This window comes from Xiphophorus maculatus, chromosome 20, assembly GCF_002775205.1.
Source record: "Xiphophorus maculatus strain JP 163 A chromosome 20, X_maculatus-5.0-male, whole genome shotgun sequence".
NCBI lineage: Eukaryota > Metazoa > Chordata > Actinopteri > Cyprinodontiformes > Poeciliidae > Xiphophorus > Xiphophorus maculatus.
Window position 1 is genome coordinate 4,754,234 of NC_036462.1, and position 18,452 is coordinate 4,772,685.

Consider the following 18,452-nt stretch of genomic DNA (forward strand, 5'->3'; position numbering starts at 1 on the left):
ATGGACCGAAACATCTTGGATAGTTTGTTTACTCTTTGACAGAGATGTTAAAGCGGTGTAGGGTGCTGCCCTCCAGTGGCTAACTGATGTTACCGCAAGCAAAAAAAAAAAAAAGAATCAAACCCAGTTTCCTCTTTTTTCAATTTAGTTTTTCAACCCTTGAGAAATATTTGTGCAAAATCATTCTGTTAACTCATTCATCAATATTTTTAGTTTACAAACAGAATAAAAATTAGTCAGGAATCAGAATTTACCCTCGGTTCTGGTTGTTAGTCTCATTTCCTGTGAAGTTAATATCATAATTTCTTCATTACAAAAAAGGGGAAAAAAACAACTATTTTTCAGAAGAAAAATTAGTCAAATTCCTCCCATGGAATGATTTTTGCTAACAAGATGAGACTCATCTGTCAGTTAAAATAAACGCTTTAAGTTCTGGTTTTGGCTCCTCCTCCGCTCAGGCTTGTTTCTTTGCTTTATTGTGGAAGTCCAGCACAAGGTTAGCAAATTTCCTCGGCCTCTCCAAGGCAATGGCGTGACCGCAGTTGTCCAGCAAATCCACCTGGCAGTGAGACAGCGCCTTCTGGATCACCGCGGCTCCAGAAACATCCAGGATCTGGGAAAGTGGAGGCATTTGTAGAGACTGAATTAAATTCAAAGTCTAACTGGGGTCAGAATCAAATGTTTTTGATGTTCTGATTTCCGAAAATATGTTTTATCTGAATGTAAGACTTTCCAGCATTGCTTTATTTACCTGGTCGTTCTTCCCCCAGATGACCTGCAGGGGCGCTGTGATCAGATTCAGGTGTTCCTGCAGCAAGTGCCGAGATTTCTCCCCAACAATCTCCAGGAACACTTAACAAATAGTATTTGTTTAAACCAACAGAGGAAACAGAAACAAAACAAAATCAGACACCGACTGTCTGAAGAAATAGCGCCATGATTAGTTTACAACTTATTATAAGTATTTGTTGCGCAGATTATGAAACAAATAATTAGTTAACTGTTTATTTGTCTCATAAATTGTGATCTTTCGCAAACTATTCCCAGTAATGCATAACTATGAGTTTATTGCACATTTCCCCCCAAAATAGTTAAAAATATTGAGTTTGTGATGCTAATTCCCACCTGCAGGTGGCAGTATTTCTTCTATTACACTGCTGCCTCAGCTTCACTTCAGTTTTGTTTTTTAAGTTTTTTAGTTTTTTAAAGAATAAAGATGTTTGTGTCCAATTTGTCTGCTTGTTGTTTTTTACGTATGCAGATTTTGCAAATATTTCCAAAGTAGCATCACAAAATCTGAAATTTTAATTGTAAAAAAATCCCAAAACTTTACTTTATATTTTCGACTGTTTGATGTAATTTTAAAATATGAAATGATTGATAATCTGATCAGTTACTCAGTGCTTTAAACCAAATATTTCTTTACTGGAGTAATTTGATGGCTACTGTTTACTTTTACTTGAGTAAAATTTTTGGGAACTCTGCCCACCTTTGCTAAAAGTTCAGCCTCAGTTTTCACATTTCTGCCAACAAATCTCACATAAATACATTTTAATGAACAACTTTGGTCCTGAAATGAAAAATAAAATACTTTAGCAACTTGTGTCCATTTTATTTAAATCTGAGGAACGATGGAGAGTGAAAACAGGAAGACTGACCTTCTCTGTAGAAGTTGTTGTTTGGGATCCTGTTGGCCAGAAGGCCCCGGAGGAACTGCAGGAGCAATCAGAGCAACATGTCTGTTAGCGCCGCGCCGCGGACGGAAGCCTGGAGGGCTCGGCGCCGTACCTGGCGGGGGATTTTGGGCGATTTGTAGCAGCACAGCTTCAGCATGGCCTCCAGCTCCTGCATAGAGGTGGGGATGAGCGGGATGGGCTTGCTGGGCGCGATGGGCTTCTCCAGGTCCAGCTCCTTCACAAGGGCGATGAAGCTGGACTCTGTGGGGTAAACCAGACCTGCAGGGAGGCGAGGAGGAGCAGAAAGCACCAGGAACGACGGCAAATTAAAATACCCAACGTTTCTGAAGCCAGAAAAATAGAAAATCTATGAAGAAGCAGACAAAGTCCCCAGAGCAGGGCTGTCCAAACTTTTATTATGTCAGCCAAAATATCGTCAAGACAAAATATTTGCAGGCCAAAAAAACCAACACAAATAAATAATAATAATAATAATAATAAAGATTTAATTTAAATCAAGCATTTAAAGTTTTCTGATTTTGCTGTTTTTTTGTGGAAAAGGTTATTTATTGAAGATCCAAAAGTCTTGAATAATTTTACATGTTTTCTGTATTAAAAGAAATTTAATTAAGTTTTCAGATTCTATGGGCTTGAATGAACAAATTTATTCTGTTATAAAAAAAAGATTTGGTAGTTTTTTATTTGAAGGGGAGCGAAGACTGACATAACAACATGAAGGAGTCTTCATGAATGTTCAGAACTGCTACCATGAATTCGGTAAATAATGACACTTTAGTGCAAAGTTGCATTAAAAGTCCATTAAAAGTGTCATTATTTACACAATAACACTTCATAATAACACTATTAAACGGTACTTCTTATGTTCACCAACTCAAGTAAAGTGTTACCAAAGATTTGAGTTACTTTCTTTCAAAACTTGCTTTATTTAGCCAAGTTTAATCAATTAGATAAAAGCTGGTTTCCATCTGCACCTGTGATGGAACGGCCAAATTCGTATCATTCTTGATATGCAGTTGGGGGCCACACAAAATCACGCCAAGGGCCACAAATGGCCCTGGCGCCGCACTTTGGACACCCCTGCCTTAGAGGTTTACAGGGAAGTGAAACCTGAAGAAAGCAGCAGATTTACCTGCTGGACACACCAAGGTGAGGCTGCAGACGTCAGCCGGGTAAAGACCGGCGTAGACGCCCGCCACGTTCCCGCCCATGGAGGCGCCGACCAGGTGGAACGGCGATTTATCCAGACCGACGCTGCGGACGAACTGACCGGACACAAAACAGACGGGCGGCCATTTTCAACATGCTGATGTAGGTTCATGATGTAGAAACCAGATTTATAATAATAACTCTGGATTTTCATTATAGTTTGGTTTTATTGTGACTGTTTGTTTAATTCAATTAGTTTTTATCAGTTTTTAGAGTGTTAACTGGTTTCTATCAGTTATTTTTAGTTAAATCTTGTTCAGTTGTAGTTTATTTTTTTATAGTAGTTATTTCATACTTTGGATCATTTTCAGGTGCTGAATTCAAAATTCAACATTTTGATTGGAAATGCGCTACATAAGTTCGGATCATTTACTGAATCATGATTGTTTGCCTCATGTTAGAGGTTTCCATGGAAACCGAGCACAACCTGAAGGGATGTGATGAGAAAGATGCTTTATTTCAACAAAACTAGAACATCCAGGCTGTGTCAATATGTCTTTAAATCAAGTTTATGGTTTTTATTGATATGGTAAAAGCTGAAAGCGTTTGCACGGACCTGATGGACTCGCCTGGCCTGACCCTGGATGCTGTAATCTTCTGCACCAGTTCGACTCGTCCCTTCATGTCCAGGCATGTCCAAACAAACCACATGCAGGTTTCTGGGGAGGTACTGGAAGCAAAAACAAACATAAACAAATTATTACAACGTTCGGATCCTTCTATTTTCCTAAACTGAAGCAAATAAATCATTAAATAAATCAGAATTAATGTTGCAACCAGTTTATTGAGCAAAAACCAACACAGAACATAGAAACTGTGAGTTGAAATTAAAGTAGGGTAACTATGTCTGCTTTGGTTTGAATGCAAAAGCAGGAAGTGGACTACAGTGCAGGGCAATCTGGGTAAATACAGCCAGAGCTAACATGTTAGCCTAGCATTAGCAGCAGAAATGGCTCCTGGTCTTCAGCCAAAGACTAAAGAGAAATCCTCCAACCGCTAAAATCTGACGCCTCCATCTTGTTTCCATCTGGTGAAGAAGGAAGTTGCTCTCAGCGTCTTCAGAGGTTTTTGTGTCGTTTCCTTCAGTGGTTCTTGGTGCAGCGCCCCCACAGGCCAGGAGGGGAACAGGTTGGTTTGACTCAGAGAACCACAGCAGCTGGAGGTGGAGCAGATGTTCTGGTTCTTGTAGAACCGGGTCTTCCAGGAGGGAAAACAGCCCAATTCTTGTTCTCACTGACCGTCTATAAGAAACCCTCCTGGATTAATTGCACTGGTTTCAACTCATCACCTGGAGAAAAGACACCTGTCTTCAGCCAACCAATCAGATTCCACCAACTTGCAACATGCCTTCAATAAAGGTTCTGAATCACTTTGGATAAAACCTATGAAGTAATCTCTAATATTTTTTAAATATAGACAATTAAAAAAGGCTGATCTTTGTCATTTTTTCCGTTTATTAAATTTCCAAATCAGAATCAGATCAAAAGCACAAATCATGTCTTCAGATCTATTTTTCTTCTCATGAGATTGCAAAACTATGTTCCGTTTCAATATTTTGCAAACTTTTTAAGTTTTTGTCTCTTTCTTAACCTAAAAAAGAAACAAAATGGTGGATCTGCACAAACGACATCAGATTACCTTTCAGGAAGGTGAAGTAACGTTCGCTGCTCTGAACGCTGAACTGATTACAAACTTGGCCATCCCAACCGGGAAGCACGGATCCAGAGCAAAGCTGGTTCTCAGAGGTTCTGGACCAAATATCAGAGTTACAGTTTTCTCTCGTATCAAGCACTGATCTAATGTAATAAAATGTAAATTAATCAATTCAATGGGATTGTCTTGTATTTTAGATTCCGAGTCGTGGAGCTGAGCTGAGGTCTCATGACGAAAATGACAGGTGTTGTCGTTCTTTAGAAGAGGGAAAACCTGAATAATCAGTTCAAATACTCCTTCCTTTCCTTTCTGTTTGGGCTTGTTCTGCAGCAACAGAACCTGCTGTTCCCGACCTGGAGAACCGGGTCGGGAACATGGCAGGAACCGAAAGGCAACAGTTCATCAACAACAGCATGACTGGAAAAGTGGCATAGTCAAAGTTCAGACCTCAACCTGACTGTGTGTGTTACCATGACGACAGGCAGCCACATGTCCTTGGAGGCGGCGAACCCGTGCAGCAGCAGCAGCGACGGCGTGGCGCCCCCTGGTGTCCCGCGGGTGGAATAACAGAAGCGGTAACTTCCACGGTGGGTGTAGTGGACCGCCATGCCCTGCAAGCGCCGATTGTACCTGACAGGAGAGCAGCGGGTTAGACCCAGCAACCCAGAACCGACCTCTGACCTCTGGATCCAGAGCGTCCTTCCAAACAGACAATTCGGTACCAGAACACGGTGCCACCATCTGGACCAATTCAATGCCAGTTATGCTTAGGGCCTCCACTCCACCAGGGGTCCCTCCAGAGCAAAAAGCTAACATGATAAAATAGATTAATTTAAAAAACATGCTATTAAAACAGGACTAAGGCCTCCAAACGTGCGGCGTGCTAACCCGCTGCGCCACCACAGCACGCCCCTGCTTTTAATCTCTTCCTTCTGTTGGCTGCTGCCACTGTTGGGGAATTGAAATAAATGTAATGTTTTTCAGCTGATGTTACTTTTAAATAATTAAAATAATATGGCACACTTAAATACCACTCTGCATGTAAAATTTAGTTTTTTATTTGCTACTCCTATAAGGTGAAAATGAACTGTCATATAAACATTGGTACATTTTAAGTTAATTCTTCATCAACTTGTATTTAACCAGGAAAAAACTCCTTCAGATCAAAGATTTCTTTTGCAGACGTGTCCTGACAGTCATAAAAATGATGCCAACGAGGGTTGGTAGCTGAGCTAAAGCATCTGGTGTTGACATGTTGGTGTGGGGCGGGGGACCCAACTGAAAATCTGCTCTGGGCCTCAAACCGACTCGGACCGGCCCTGATCCGGATCCGGATCCCTGTAGCCACGGAGACGAGCTGTTTACCAATAAACAGTCTGCTTTCATAATTCATTGCAAAATACCAATTAATCAAATAAATGCAGATTTTTTTTTGCATAGTGCCAGATTATACCAATGTAAAAAGATGTTGGCTACCATTTAACTTTTATAAGTAGAATGCAGAGAAAGGTATTTATTTAATTTATATGTTTGTAATTTGTTAATGGGTTCCATCAATATTTCCTGCCACAACTGGCCCTATGAGGACATTCACAATCTTGATGTGGCACAAAATGAAACTGAGTTTGAAACCTCGGATAGAACGAATGGAGAAGTGCTGACATGAAGAACATGTTGAGGTAAAAGGTCATTCAGTGACTCATCAAGCGTGAGGCGTTAATGGAGGCAGCGCGTTCTGTGTGTGTTTACCAGTTGTAGGCCTTCAGCAGCACTCCGGGCCAGAACACCACGGACGTAACGAGGGCGAAAACAGGAACAAGCAGAACTCCTCCTGTTAGCAATAAGGTTTTAGCCCACGTTGGCTCCATCGCTGCTGCAGACGCCTTGAAAAGCAACCAAACATCTGATCAGATCGTTTTTTCCTCCCGGATCTTTAATAAAAACTGAACCTCAGCTGCAATTCGGCCACAGTAACAAATGTCGCTGGACGATAATAAAGTTACCATGAGAAACGATAATGTTGTTGTACTTAAAAAAAAAAAAAAAAAGTTTAATTGAGACCAAAACATTATACTGATCATCTTTTGGTAGAAAGAAAAAAAACAATGAATCATGCAAATTAAGATTACTGCGCTCGTTTTAATCTTTCATGCTGATTCATTGATTTATTGATTATTGCCACAGGCCTGCAATACGAACAGAACAGATCCAATTTACTAAAGGGTTTCTTTGTAAAGTGAACCAAAAAAAGAGAACATGTTGGAGTACTTTTCTTTTAATACTTTTTGTGCCTCTTTACTGAGGTTACAAATATTTTACAACATGTTTTGCTCATATTTTGTGTTATTTTAGTGCTTTCTGCTGGTATTGTTTTCATAATGCTGCTTTTAAAATGTTTTCCTTATTCAGTGGTTTTTACTTTTCATCATCTTGTGAAACATTCTGAAACTGACTTTGCTATTAAATCAAATAAATATAATCATAATAAATGTTGAAAACAGCCGACTGGAGGTGAATTAAACTAAAGTTTCCTGGCCTACATTAACCTAGGCCACATGCAGAGAGGGGTCAGTAAGGTCACCACTTCTCCCCCAAAACACGAAGGTGGAGCGATGATGGTGTGGGATGAGAACATGGGATAAAATTCAATGATCCAGAACCCAAGATGGACTCAACAGGAACCAGTGGAGGTTCTGGACCAACAATCTCAGACTCTGGTCAGAAACCAGGTTATGATCAGGGTCAGTCGGTTCGTTTCCGTTATGATTTGTTAGAAAATCAATATTATCGCCCAACTAAAAACCACGAATGAGAAATAAAGATCCAGGAAGAACATCAATCAGAACGGAAGAAAGAGAAATGCTGCCAGCGTATGTAAACTTATGAGCTGCTTACCTGGACTAGTAGATCAAAGTGGGCGCGGATAAAACTGCAATACTTTAAAAAACGGCTGTGAAAGTTTGCAGTGAAGCTGGAGGATATTCTGGATTATTGCAGCGGACAGATTATCAGCAGCACATAAAGAAATTTATCTGATTTTAATAACATCCAGCCTCATTAATCATTTCCTACCGAAGAGGAAAACCGTCCAAAACCGGTGAACAACGTCGGTTACATAAAACCAGCACCGGCAGAAAAACCGGAAAACCTGCACACCGTGAATCCCGACCGAACCGAACAGAAGCACCTGTCGAGCAGAAGAAGAGACAGAACCGAACCTGTTCAGCTCCTCCGGACTTCTCTCTTCTCTTTCACCCACATTACACAATCGTTGCTCAGCCTTTCATCCGCACTTAAAGAGAAACGACCGTGCTGCGTTCACGGACCGTGGGAAATGCGGCAGGACTCCGTTAGAGATAAAAACACAGGGAGATTTTCTCAGGAAGTTCCTTCCACATGGTGACCTCAGACATGTGGAATCTCTTAAGTGTTAACTTCTCTAAAATGTGTTCTCCCTGAATTAGGCCAGAAGAAATCTGTGAAGATTACATCAAAGACATCTGGCCAATGATTAATAACGCCACTGAGAATGATGAAGCAAAAAGGTTGTGGTTGAGCCTTGTGACAGTGAGTCCCTTCGAGAAGCAAGGCGTTGTTCAAACCCATTATGAGACGTTGGTGTTGGAGGATGTGGATGAAAAAAATGCTCAAATCAAAGAAGCCAAGCTGGATGGACAGAGGTCAGTGCCTGACACCTGGGTGGTACATGCTAAGACAGATTATCTCTCCTGCAAGGTATGTGAAGTCCCTTAGAGGAATAACAAAAGAAAAAAAGAGGAGAACTTACTTTTGTTAGAATGCCAGTCCAATGCACAACAGTTCCACAGATAGCCCTGGCAGTGAAAACGTGTCGCATGGAGCAACAGTATTAAGAAAAGAGAAAGAAGGAGTCTGGGTAGGTAGGGAGGTCTCAGGTCTCAAACTAAAGCTGGTGTAAAGTATCTGGCCAAATCTCAACGCAGGTCGCAACTCCAGGGGATCTTAGAGACCCAGAGAAAATTTCCCAGACAACCCATAACTCCTGGCCCACAAGACATTTTCCCTAAAGAAGAACAAGGCAAACTGACCACAGAAGAAGGCCATCTACAAGTCTCACAGGACAGAGACAGGGGGCCACCCAGATAATGATGAAACGACCCCAGGTCACCCTAGAAAATGCCTACTGGTGGGAGAAGATCCACACAGAGGTGGAAGGAGAACCTACCTACTAAACACCGAAACTGAGGTGTCCATGATCCGCAGAAACCGAGACACTCGACACCCGAAGGTTCGTGTTGTCATTGGGATCATAGAAGAGATGCCATATGGGACATGGAAAAGTATTGTATGAAAAAAAGTCAGAGCAGAGAAAAATAAAACATGTTAATTAGTGAGTTTTATAGCAGTTCAAAGATGGACTTTGGAACGAAACATCTCAGTTGAAGGTGAACTAAAGCAGAGAGCAGTTTGTGATCATTGGTCCTTTCAGAGAGACGATCAGATCAGACATTTGAAAATTTAAACGTGAAAACCGATTTTATTTTTACATTGAAACAATTCACATCCTCATGGAATTTCATTTCTTCCAGACGACACGAAGCCTCATTTTCTGCAATGAGGCTTCACGCAACTTCATTTTTTTATGGATGACAACTGTGGGTGGAGAGAACAGCTGCAGCTGCAGGTCGGAGGTCACAGAGGTAATGTTCACACGGGCTTAACCCATTTAAATCATTGGTGAAGTGTTAAAATAATTTCTGGAAAGTCTGTAAAAGGGAGGTTTTTCCTCCACTGTCACCAGATGGATCCTCAATATGAGGCATTGCTTGAGCTTACTTGTATAATTTTTAACCAACTCAAACAATTGGTGCAGTGTTAACTTTTTGTGGAAATTCTTCCTGTTAACGGGAAGTTTTTCTTTTAGGAAAGTCTCCACCCTCAGCTCTGGTTCTTAGACTTGTTTCCTGTGAAGTTAAAATCACCAATTGTTCCCTACAAAGAAGGAAACAAACGCTTTTTCAGAGAAAAATTAGTCAAATTCCTCCCATGGAATGATTTTTGCTAACAAGATGAGACTCATCTGTCAGTTAAAATAAATGCTTTAAGTTCTGGTTTTGGCTCCTCCTCCGCTCAGGCTTGTTTCTTTGCTTTATTGTGGAAGTCCAGCACAATGTTAGCAAATTTCCTCGGCCTCTCCAAGGCAATGGCGTGACCGCAGTTGTCCAGCAAATCCACCTGGCAGTGAGGCAGCGCCTTCTGGATCACCGCGGCTCCAGAAACATCCAGGATCTGGGAAAGTGGAGGCATTTGTAGAGACTGAATTAAATTCAAAGTCCAAATGGGGTCAGAATAATTTTTGTGTAAGACTTTCCAGCATTGCTGTATTTACCTGGTCGTTCTTCCCCCAGATGACCTGCAGGGGCGCTGTGATCAGATTCAGGTGTTGTTGCAGCGAGTGCCGAGATTTCTCCCCAATGATCGCCAGGAACACTAAGCAAATATAATTTATTACTCATCATAAGAAGTTTAAAAATTTTTGCACAGATTATGAGACAAACAACCAAACTGGTGAACCTTTCTTGACCTCTGCCTTTTCGCAATCTTTCGCTAATTCTTTCCTCACTAATGCATAATTGTGAGTTTATTGCAAATTTTCCACAAAAATAGTTAAAAACATTGGGGTTATGCGATGCTAACTTCCACCTGCAGGTGGCAGTATTTCTTCTATTATACTGCTGCCTCAGCTTCACTTCAGTTTTTGAAGTTTTTAAAGAATAAAAATGTTCGTGTCCAATTTGTCTGCTTGTTGTTTTTTGTATGCAGATTTTGGAAAAGGGACAAATGAGGGAAAAAAATATTACAAAAATCCTTGCAAATATTTCCAAAGTAGCACCACAAAATCAGAGACTTTGATTGTAAAAAATTGCAAAAACAATGGACTCATTAAAGAACCAAACAGGAATAAGTAGACCTGTCACAACCAAACATTCTATATATTGATTTATGTTATATTTCTGCAGAATAATTACTTTACAGAAATAATTACAGGTACTGTACATAATTTAAAAAAATAGAATATGAAACTTAATTACTGCATACAAGATTAACTCAAAGTCACAAATGAGAAAATAAGGCATCAAACTGTATTAAAAAGTAATAATAGTTATTCAGCTTAGAAGGGAAAACAGGCAAAAGCTGCAGGTAGTGCATTTTCTCAAAATGGCGTCTTCTCAACAATATTAAAGGGGCGCGTCTCTTTGACGACTGAAACTGAAATTATTGAGCTAATTTTAATTTATCATGTGATTAAGGTTTAGGAAGGAGAATCAAACTGAACAGAAATTATAAAAGCCGCTAAAAGTCATTATATTTACTCAATTAAATTTACTTGAATAACTTTTCCGGAAAAAAAATTACTTTTAGGAGTATTTTTAGTATCTACACTTTTTATTTTTACTTGAGTAATTTTATTATGAAGTATTTCTACTCTTACTTGAGTAAAATTTCTGAACAACTTTGGTCCTGAAATAAAAAATAAAAAACTTTAGCAACTTGTGTCCATTTTATTTAAATCTGAGGAACGATGGAGAGTGAAAACAGGAAGACTGACCTTCTCTGTAGAAGTTGTTGTTTGGGATCCTGTTGGCCAGAAGGCCCCGGAGGAACTGCAGGAGCAATCAGAGCAACATGTCTGTTAGCGCCGCGCCGCGGACGGAAGCCTGGAGGGCTCGGCGCCGTACCTGGTGGGGGATTTTGGGCGATTTGTAGCAGCACAGCTTCAGCATGGCCTCCAGCTCCTGCATAGAGGTGGGGATGAGCGGGATGGGCTTGCTGGGCGCGATGGGCTTCTCCAGGTCCAGCTCCTTCACAAGGGCGATGAAGCTGGACTCTGTGGGGTAAACCAGACCTGCAGGGAGGCGAGGAGGAGCAGAAAGCACCAGGAACGACGGCAAATTAAAATACCCAACGTTTCTGAAGCCAGAAAAATAGAAAATCTATGAAGAAGCAGACAAAGTCCCCAGAGCAGGGCTGTCCAAACTTTTATTATGTCAGCCAAAATATCGTCAAGACAAAATATTTGCAGGCCAAAAAAACCAACACAAATAAATAATAATAATAATAATAATAAAGATTTAATTTAAATCAAGCATTTAAAGTTTTCTGATTTTGCTGTTTTTTTGTGGAAAAGGTTATTTATTGAAGATCCAAAACTCTTGAATAATTTTACATGTTTTCTGTATTAAAAGAAATTTAATTAAGTTTTCAGATTCTATGGGCTTGAATGAACAAATTTATTCTGTTATAAAAAAAAGATTTGGTAGTTTTTTATTTGAAGGGGAGCGAAGACTGACATAACAACATGAAGGAGTCTTCATGAATGTTCAGAACTGCTACCATGAATTCGGTAAATAATGACACTTTTAGTGCAAAGTTGCATTAAAAGTCCATTAAAGTGTCATTATTTACACAATAACACTTCATAATAACACTATTAAACGGTACTTCTTATGTTCACCAACTCAAGTAAAGTGTTACCACAGATTTGAGTTACTTTCTTTCAAAACTTGCTTTATTTAGCCAAGTTTAATCAATTAGATAAAAGCTGGTTTCCATCTGCACCTGTGATGGAACGGCCAAATTCGTATCATTCTTGATATGCAGTTGGGGGCCACACAAAATCACGCCAAGGGCCACAAATGGCCCTGGCGCCGCACTTTGGACACCCCTGCCTTAGAGGTTTACAGGGAAGTGAAACCTGAAGAAAGCAGCAGATTTACCTGCTGGACACACCAAGGTGAGGCTGCAGACGTCAGCCGGGTAAAGACCGGCGTAGACGCCCGCCACGTTCCCGCCCATGGAGGCGCCGACCAGGTGGAACGGCGATTTATCCAGACCGACGCTGCGGACGAACTGACCGGACACAAAACAGACGGGCGGCCATTTTCAACATGCTGATGTAGGTTCATGATGTAGAAACCAGATTTATAATAAGAACTCTGGATTTTCATTATAGTTTGGTTTTATTGTGACTGTTTGTTTAATTCAATTAGTTTTTATCAGTTTTTAGAGTGTTAACTGGTTTCTATCAGTTATTTTTAGTTAAATCTTGTTCAGTTGTAGTTTATTTTTTTATAGTAGTTATTTCATACTTTGGATCATTTTCAGGTGCTGAATTCAAAAAGGTCAAAGTATTTTTCATTATGCTCACATCGATTGGGTAATAAATAAACAACAGGAGATACTGTTTTTAAAAAATGTATTACATTGTTCTTGAACAACCAACTGACTCTGGAGTTTTCTCCCAGATTTTGTTGTTGCCATCTTAGGGACTGGTGTTAGCGCCACCAGGAGGATTATGGACTGCAGTAATTTACCAACTACTGACGTAAACTGTTTGTGTGTTTAAAAACAATAATCAATTTCACATCAGTCTGAAAAGCTAATCAATAGATTCATAAACACAACAATGAAGCTAGCCTAGCCAGATTTGTGAGCTACATGGTGTCTAAAGTCAGCAGCTTCCTGTCTGAGGCTGGAGATTTTTACCATCAAAATTCAACATTTTGATTGGAAATGCGCTATATAAGTTCGGACCATTTACTGAATCATAATTGTTTGCCTCATGTTAGAGGTTTCCAAGGAAACCGAGCACAACCTGAAGGGATGTGATGAGAAAGATGCTTTATTTCAACAAAACTAGAACATCCAGGCTGTGTCAATATGTCTTTAAATCAAGTTTATGGTTTTTATTGATATGGTAAAAGCTGAAAGCGTTTGCACGGACCTGATGGACTCGCCTGGCCTGACCCTGGATGCTGTAATCTTCTGCACCAGTTCGACTCGTCCCTTCATGTCCAGGCATGTCCAAACAAACCACATGCAGGTTTCTGGGGAGGTACTGGAAGCAAAAACAAAAACTGACACAGAATGTAGAAACTGTGGGTGGAAATTAAAGTATGTAATTATAAAGACTGGTTTGGTTTGAATGCATTTGTGAACATCAAGTGGACTGAACACTGCTCCAAAAGCAGGAAGTGGACTACAATGCAAGGCTTTCTGGGTAAACACAAGCAAAACAAATGTGCTAGCCCAGCGCTAGAAGGAGAAATGGCTCCTGGTTTTTAGTCAGACTAAAGAGAAATCCTTACTGCCTAGCAATTGTAGCTTTCTTTTTGTATGAGGCATGTTATATTAGAAAATCTTCGATTTATGCTGTTAGCGCTTCCCAAGCTGCACCAGCAGAGGGAGCTGTACTGAGATTAGTCTCCAGAAATAAGTTAATTTGAGCTCTTAAGGCATTCAGAAAATCAGCGTCCTGAAGTAGTCTTGAATTTAGCCTCCATCTTAGAGATGTGGGGGTGCTAAATTCCTAACCTAAAAAGTAATCTAAAAAACATGTTACTGATCTAAATAATGATTTAGATCATTATTTCTACAATTTCTAAAAATATTGATAAGTAGGTATAATCTAAAAAGCATAGTATTGGTCTGAATAGTGAGTACTCCACAGTTTAAATTTATTTCTCTGTATTCTAAATTTATTCTAATTCCTTTTTTGGGTTAAAAGTGAGTACTCTACAGTTTCTAAATAATAAAAGTTTTGAAATAAAAAGAGGAAAGGACACATTAGGGCACATGGCAACAATCAGACAAAACAAAGACATGAGTGGAGGCGGTGACATCACAGGGCCATGAAACCACATTGCTCAGCCTCCAGGCAGAAGTCCGATAAGATGTTGTTATCAAGACATGTCCTTGGGAGTGCTCAGCTCCACAGCTGCATGGATAACAGGAGGCGTGAGGTGGGAAGGAACGTTATGTTTACATATCTTCAAAGAGATTGGAAATATGCAGCCCTTCCAAGGCAACACGGGGAAAGCCAATTCAGATATAAAATGCTTTAGGTCGGGTAGATTACAAATTTCAGTCTTCCCTGAAGTCTCTCCGATACATCTCAGTTCCCAATTATCCAAATTAGTTTGGTTGTTCCACTGAACCGAAGCTAGCAACTTCTCCAAGATCGATTCCATCATGTTAGTGAGTTTTAGAGTCCTCAGATGGGCTGTGAGTCTCAGCAAGACTCACATCCCATTTGCATCTCTGTCCACACCACCAGTCTGAGTGTTCGCTCGTTCGGCCAAGTCCGTCACAAATCTGTCAATAAGCCAGGTATCCACAAGCTCCAAACAGCAGAAATCCTGCTACCATGAATAAATCCAGGGTGTATCCCGCCGGGTGTGTCCAAGAGGGCTCTCCTGTGCCCAGTCTTCTCGTCAAGAAAATTTGATCAATTGCATTGAGAGACCGGTTGACCAGATCTGTAATTTGTATGTTTGGAGGATGTGTAAAGAAAGGCTCCAAAAATATAGAAAAAGACAGGACAAAAACAGAGCAAGCAGGGCAGGGAGGGAGCAGAGGAACACAGCATCGGCCTTCAACAAGAGCTAGTGCATATGTATCGGTAAATATGCTGTGGCCTTGAATCTCCGCCGGGATTATTAGGACTCATCCGTCCACATCCTTAACCACCTGGGTAGCTTTAAACTGTAACTGCTTGTGAATGAGTATTGCTACCCCTCTGCTTTGTCTGCTGCCACATGAATAACATACCTGACCCACCCAATCTCGGCATAGTCTCTCCAACTCCAGGGGCAGCAAATGTGTCTCCTGTAGGAAAACATCCACTTTTTTAGTTTTACTGAGAGTTGTTATTTTCTTCTTGATAATATTGTTTTTCTAATAGGATGATTGAGGCCCCTCATGTTCCAGGTCATCAAGGTGAAGGTTTTCTGACTTGCTGTCATGAAATTTGTACATATAGACGCGATGTGACGCATTCCCGATATCAAAAAGACAGCGATGAGGCTGTTTGTGATTGGCCAGATTCACATGGCCAATCACAAACAGGGAAGAGAGGAGGAGGGTATAAAATAATCTGATGAACAGGTGAACATTTTGACAAACAAATTTGGGGTGGTAACAAACAGTAGTCACCCTCTGGTGCACTAACAGTATCTTGACTTGGGCCCTAATGACAACGAACCGAAACGCAGCAACAGATATACAACCACAGGACTGGAGAGAAAAGTGGGTTAGTCAAAGTTCAGAACTCAACCTGGCTGAAATGCTGAGTTGGAACCTCGGTGATCTGAAGTAGTGTGTGTGTGTTACCTTGATGACAGACAGCCACATTTCCTTGGAGGTGGAGAACCCGTGCAGCAGCAGCAGCGTCGGCGTGGCGCCCCCTGGTGTCCCGCGGGTGGAATAACAGAAGCGGTAACTTGCACTGTGGGAGTAGCAGACCGCCACGCCCTGCGACAGGCACATGTACCTGAGGAGGAGAGCAGAGGGTTAGACCCAGCAACCCAGAACCGACCTCTGGATCCAGAGCATCCCTCCAAACAGACAGGCTTTCCTCTAAGGACCCAAATGAAAATCTGCTCTGGGCCCCAAAACGGCTTGGACCGGCCCTGATATGGACGTTGATAAGGATCCCTGCAGCCACGGAGACGAGCTGTTTATCAATAAACAGTCTGCTTTCATAATGAAGAATGATGCAAACAGAAACTAAAACCCAACATGAAGTTTATGACTCATTGTTTCATGGCAGTAAACGGTTTATAGTAGAAATTTTCATCAACAACTCTGAGAACGTATGGAGAAGTGCTGACTTTACAGGATTTGAAGAACATGTTGAGGTAAAAGGTCATTCAGTGACTCATCAAGCGCGAGGCGTTAATGGAGGCAGCGCGTTCTGTGTGTGTTTACCAGCTGTAGGCCTTCAGCAGCACTCCGGGCCAGAACACCACGGACGTAACGAGGGCGAAAACAGGAACAAGCAGAACTCCTCCTGTTAGCAATAATTTTTTAGCCCACCTTAGCTCCATCGCTGCTGCAGACGTCTTGAAAAGCAACCAAACATCTGATCAGATCGTGGAAAACATTTGAAATATCCAAAATAAATAAACAAAACAACAGAAGGAACAAAAAAGTTATTCTGAAATCTCTATAAACAAAACCGTTCTTCAAAAAAATGGCTATTTGAGACAGAAAACAAAAAACTGAACACTTTTCATCCAGTTTTTGGTAGAAAGACAAGAACACTAAATCATGGAAATGGAAATTATTTGGTTTGTTTTAAATTATCGTGCGATTAATTGATTTATTGATTATTGTGACAACAGAACAAGTCAGATTTACTGAAGGTTATCTTTGCAAAGTTAAACAAAAATGTTGGAATATTTTTCTCTGATTGCTTTTTGTGCCTCTTTACTGAAGTTATAGATATTTTAGAAAATGTTTTATTCATATATTTTGTGCTATTTTACTAATTGCTGTTTTATAAGGCTGTTTCTAAACTGTTTTGCTTATTCAGTGGTTTTTACCTTTAAATATCTTGTGAAGCATTCTGAAACTGACTTTGCTACTTTAAATCAAATTTGTTATTATTGCAATCATAATAAAAGTAAAAAGCAGTCAACGGGGTGTGAACTGACATATAACTTTTTAAAAAATCTATGCATATAGTAAAACCATAATTACCCTTTAATTCTGGGTGAAGGTGAAGCCATTTATTATCAAACAGTATTTTCTCTTTAAATCATAACAGAAACAACCCAAATTAATGCGATCATAAGCGTCCAGAGTTTCCATCTTTTAACACACGAGGCTTTAAATGTTTCACCTGGAATCTGTTTGAACTAAATCAATTTTGGTGTAGAAAAACATGAGGGTTTCAGTTTCAGCTAACTCACCAAACTTTTTGAAATTAAGAGGTGAAGTTGTTTCAAGACGAAGAGACATGGAGGAACTTTAAAGTAAAAAAAAAACAGCCTCAAAGAATATCAAAATAAAAGTTTCCTGGCCTACATTGGCCATAAGGAGGGGTCACTAGGGTCACCATTTCTCCCCTGAAACACGGAAGTGGAGTGAAGGTTATGTGGGATGAGAACATGGGACAAAATTCAATATTTAAAAATAATGATCCAGAACCCAAGATGGACTCAACAGAAATCAGTGGAGGTTCTGGACCGACAATCAGGAATCAGTTGGGTTGTTTCCGTTATGATTTATTAGAAAATCAATATTATCACCCAACCGGCTGTGAAAGTTTGCAGTGAAGCTGGAGGATATTCTAGATTATTACAGCGGACAGATTATCAGCAGCACATAAGGAAACTTCTCTCTGATTTTAATAATATCCAACTTCGTTACGATTTTTTTAATAGAAGAGGGAAACCGTCCAAAACCGGTGAACAACGTCGGTTACATAAAACCAGGACCTACAGAAACAACGGAAAACCTGCACACCGTGAATCCCGACCGAATAACACCTGAACAGAAGCACCTGTGCAGCAGAAGAAGAAACAAAGCCGCACCTGCACAGCTCCTCCTGCTTCACTCCTTCAGTCTCCTCTTTTCTCCTCCTTCACCCAAATTACACAACCGCTGCTCATCCTTCCCTCAATCGAAACGATCGTGCTGCGTTCACGGACCGTCAGAAATACGGCAGTACTCCGTTTGAGATAAAACACAGGCTGAGATTTTCTCAGGAAGTTAATTCCACCAGCTGTCCTCAGATATGTGGAATCTCTTAAGTGTTAACTTCTCTAGAATGTGTTCTCCCTGAATTAATTCATCATAAAACAGATTCCAGAGCTGCAGAAAATGATCCAAAATCTGGCAAATTCATGCATCAAAACTGAGAAATTAAGATTTAGCAGTCCGAAAGAGATTCTGTGACGTTTTAAAATTTCTGTAAATTCTGCATCTTCCTTCTCTTCTACCAGATTCAAAATGCAACAGTTTATTTTCAACTATTTAAAGTCTAACTAACCTCCAAATCAGCTGGTCCCCCTGACCAACTGTTTAAATAGGTTAGAGTTCTATCTTTATGTTTTTGTGCAAATTTTAACA

At 40.4% G+C, this 18,452-nt stretch overlaps 2 protein-coding genes across 4 annotated transcripts; both read right to left on the minus strand.

Moving 5' to 3' along the window:
• Positions 1–13: 13 nt before the first annotated feature.
• Positions 14–7,878, minus strand: LOC111605859 (monoacylglycerol lipase abhd6-A-like). Of its 2 annotated transcripts, none has more exons than XM_023325093.1 (9): positions 7,775–7,878; positions 6,306–6,439; positions 5,027–5,186; positions 3,460–3,573; positions 2,827–2,959; positions 1,789–1,955; positions 1,659–1,713; positions 752–852; positions 14–613 (listed from the first exon to the last, which is right to left on the minus strand). In XM_023325093.1, the coding sequence occupies exons 2-9, from the start codon at positions 6,422–6,424 to the stop codon at positions 455–457; spliced, it is 1,008 nt and encodes a 335-aa protein (XP_023180861.1). In that variant the 5' UTR covers positions 6,425–6,439; positions 7,775–7,878; the 3' UTR covers positions 14–454. The 2 variants fall into 2 exon arrangements, with proteins under 2 accessions (XP_023180861.1, XP_023180862.1); XM_023325094.1 differs by having other exon boundaries at positions 7,452–7,812.
• A 1,166-nt stretch (positions 7,879–9,044) lies between these two features.
• Positions 9,045–17,998, minus strand: LOC102236104 (monoacylglycerol lipase abhd6-A-like). Of its 2 annotated transcripts, XM_023353421.1 has the most exons (10): positions 17,915–17,998; positions 16,305–16,438; positions 15,708–15,867; positions 15,147–15,203; positions 13,321–13,434; positions 12,314–12,446; positions 11,276–11,442; positions 11,146–11,200; positions 9,925–10,025; positions 9,045–9,824 (listed from the first exon to the last, which is right to left on the minus strand). In XM_023353421.1, the coding sequence occupies exons 2-10, from the start codon at positions 16,421–16,423 to the stop codon at positions 9,666–9,668; spliced, it is 1,065 nt and encodes a 354-aa protein (XP_023209189.1). In that variant the 5' UTR covers positions 16,424–16,438; positions 17,915–17,998; the 3' UTR covers positions 9,045–9,665. The 2 variants fall into 2 exon arrangements, with proteins under 2 accessions (XP_023209189.1, XP_023209191.1); XM_023353423.1 differs by lacking the exon at positions 15,147–15,203 and having other exon boundaries at positions 17,915–17,997.
• Positions 17,999–18,452: the final 454 nt, after the last annotated feature.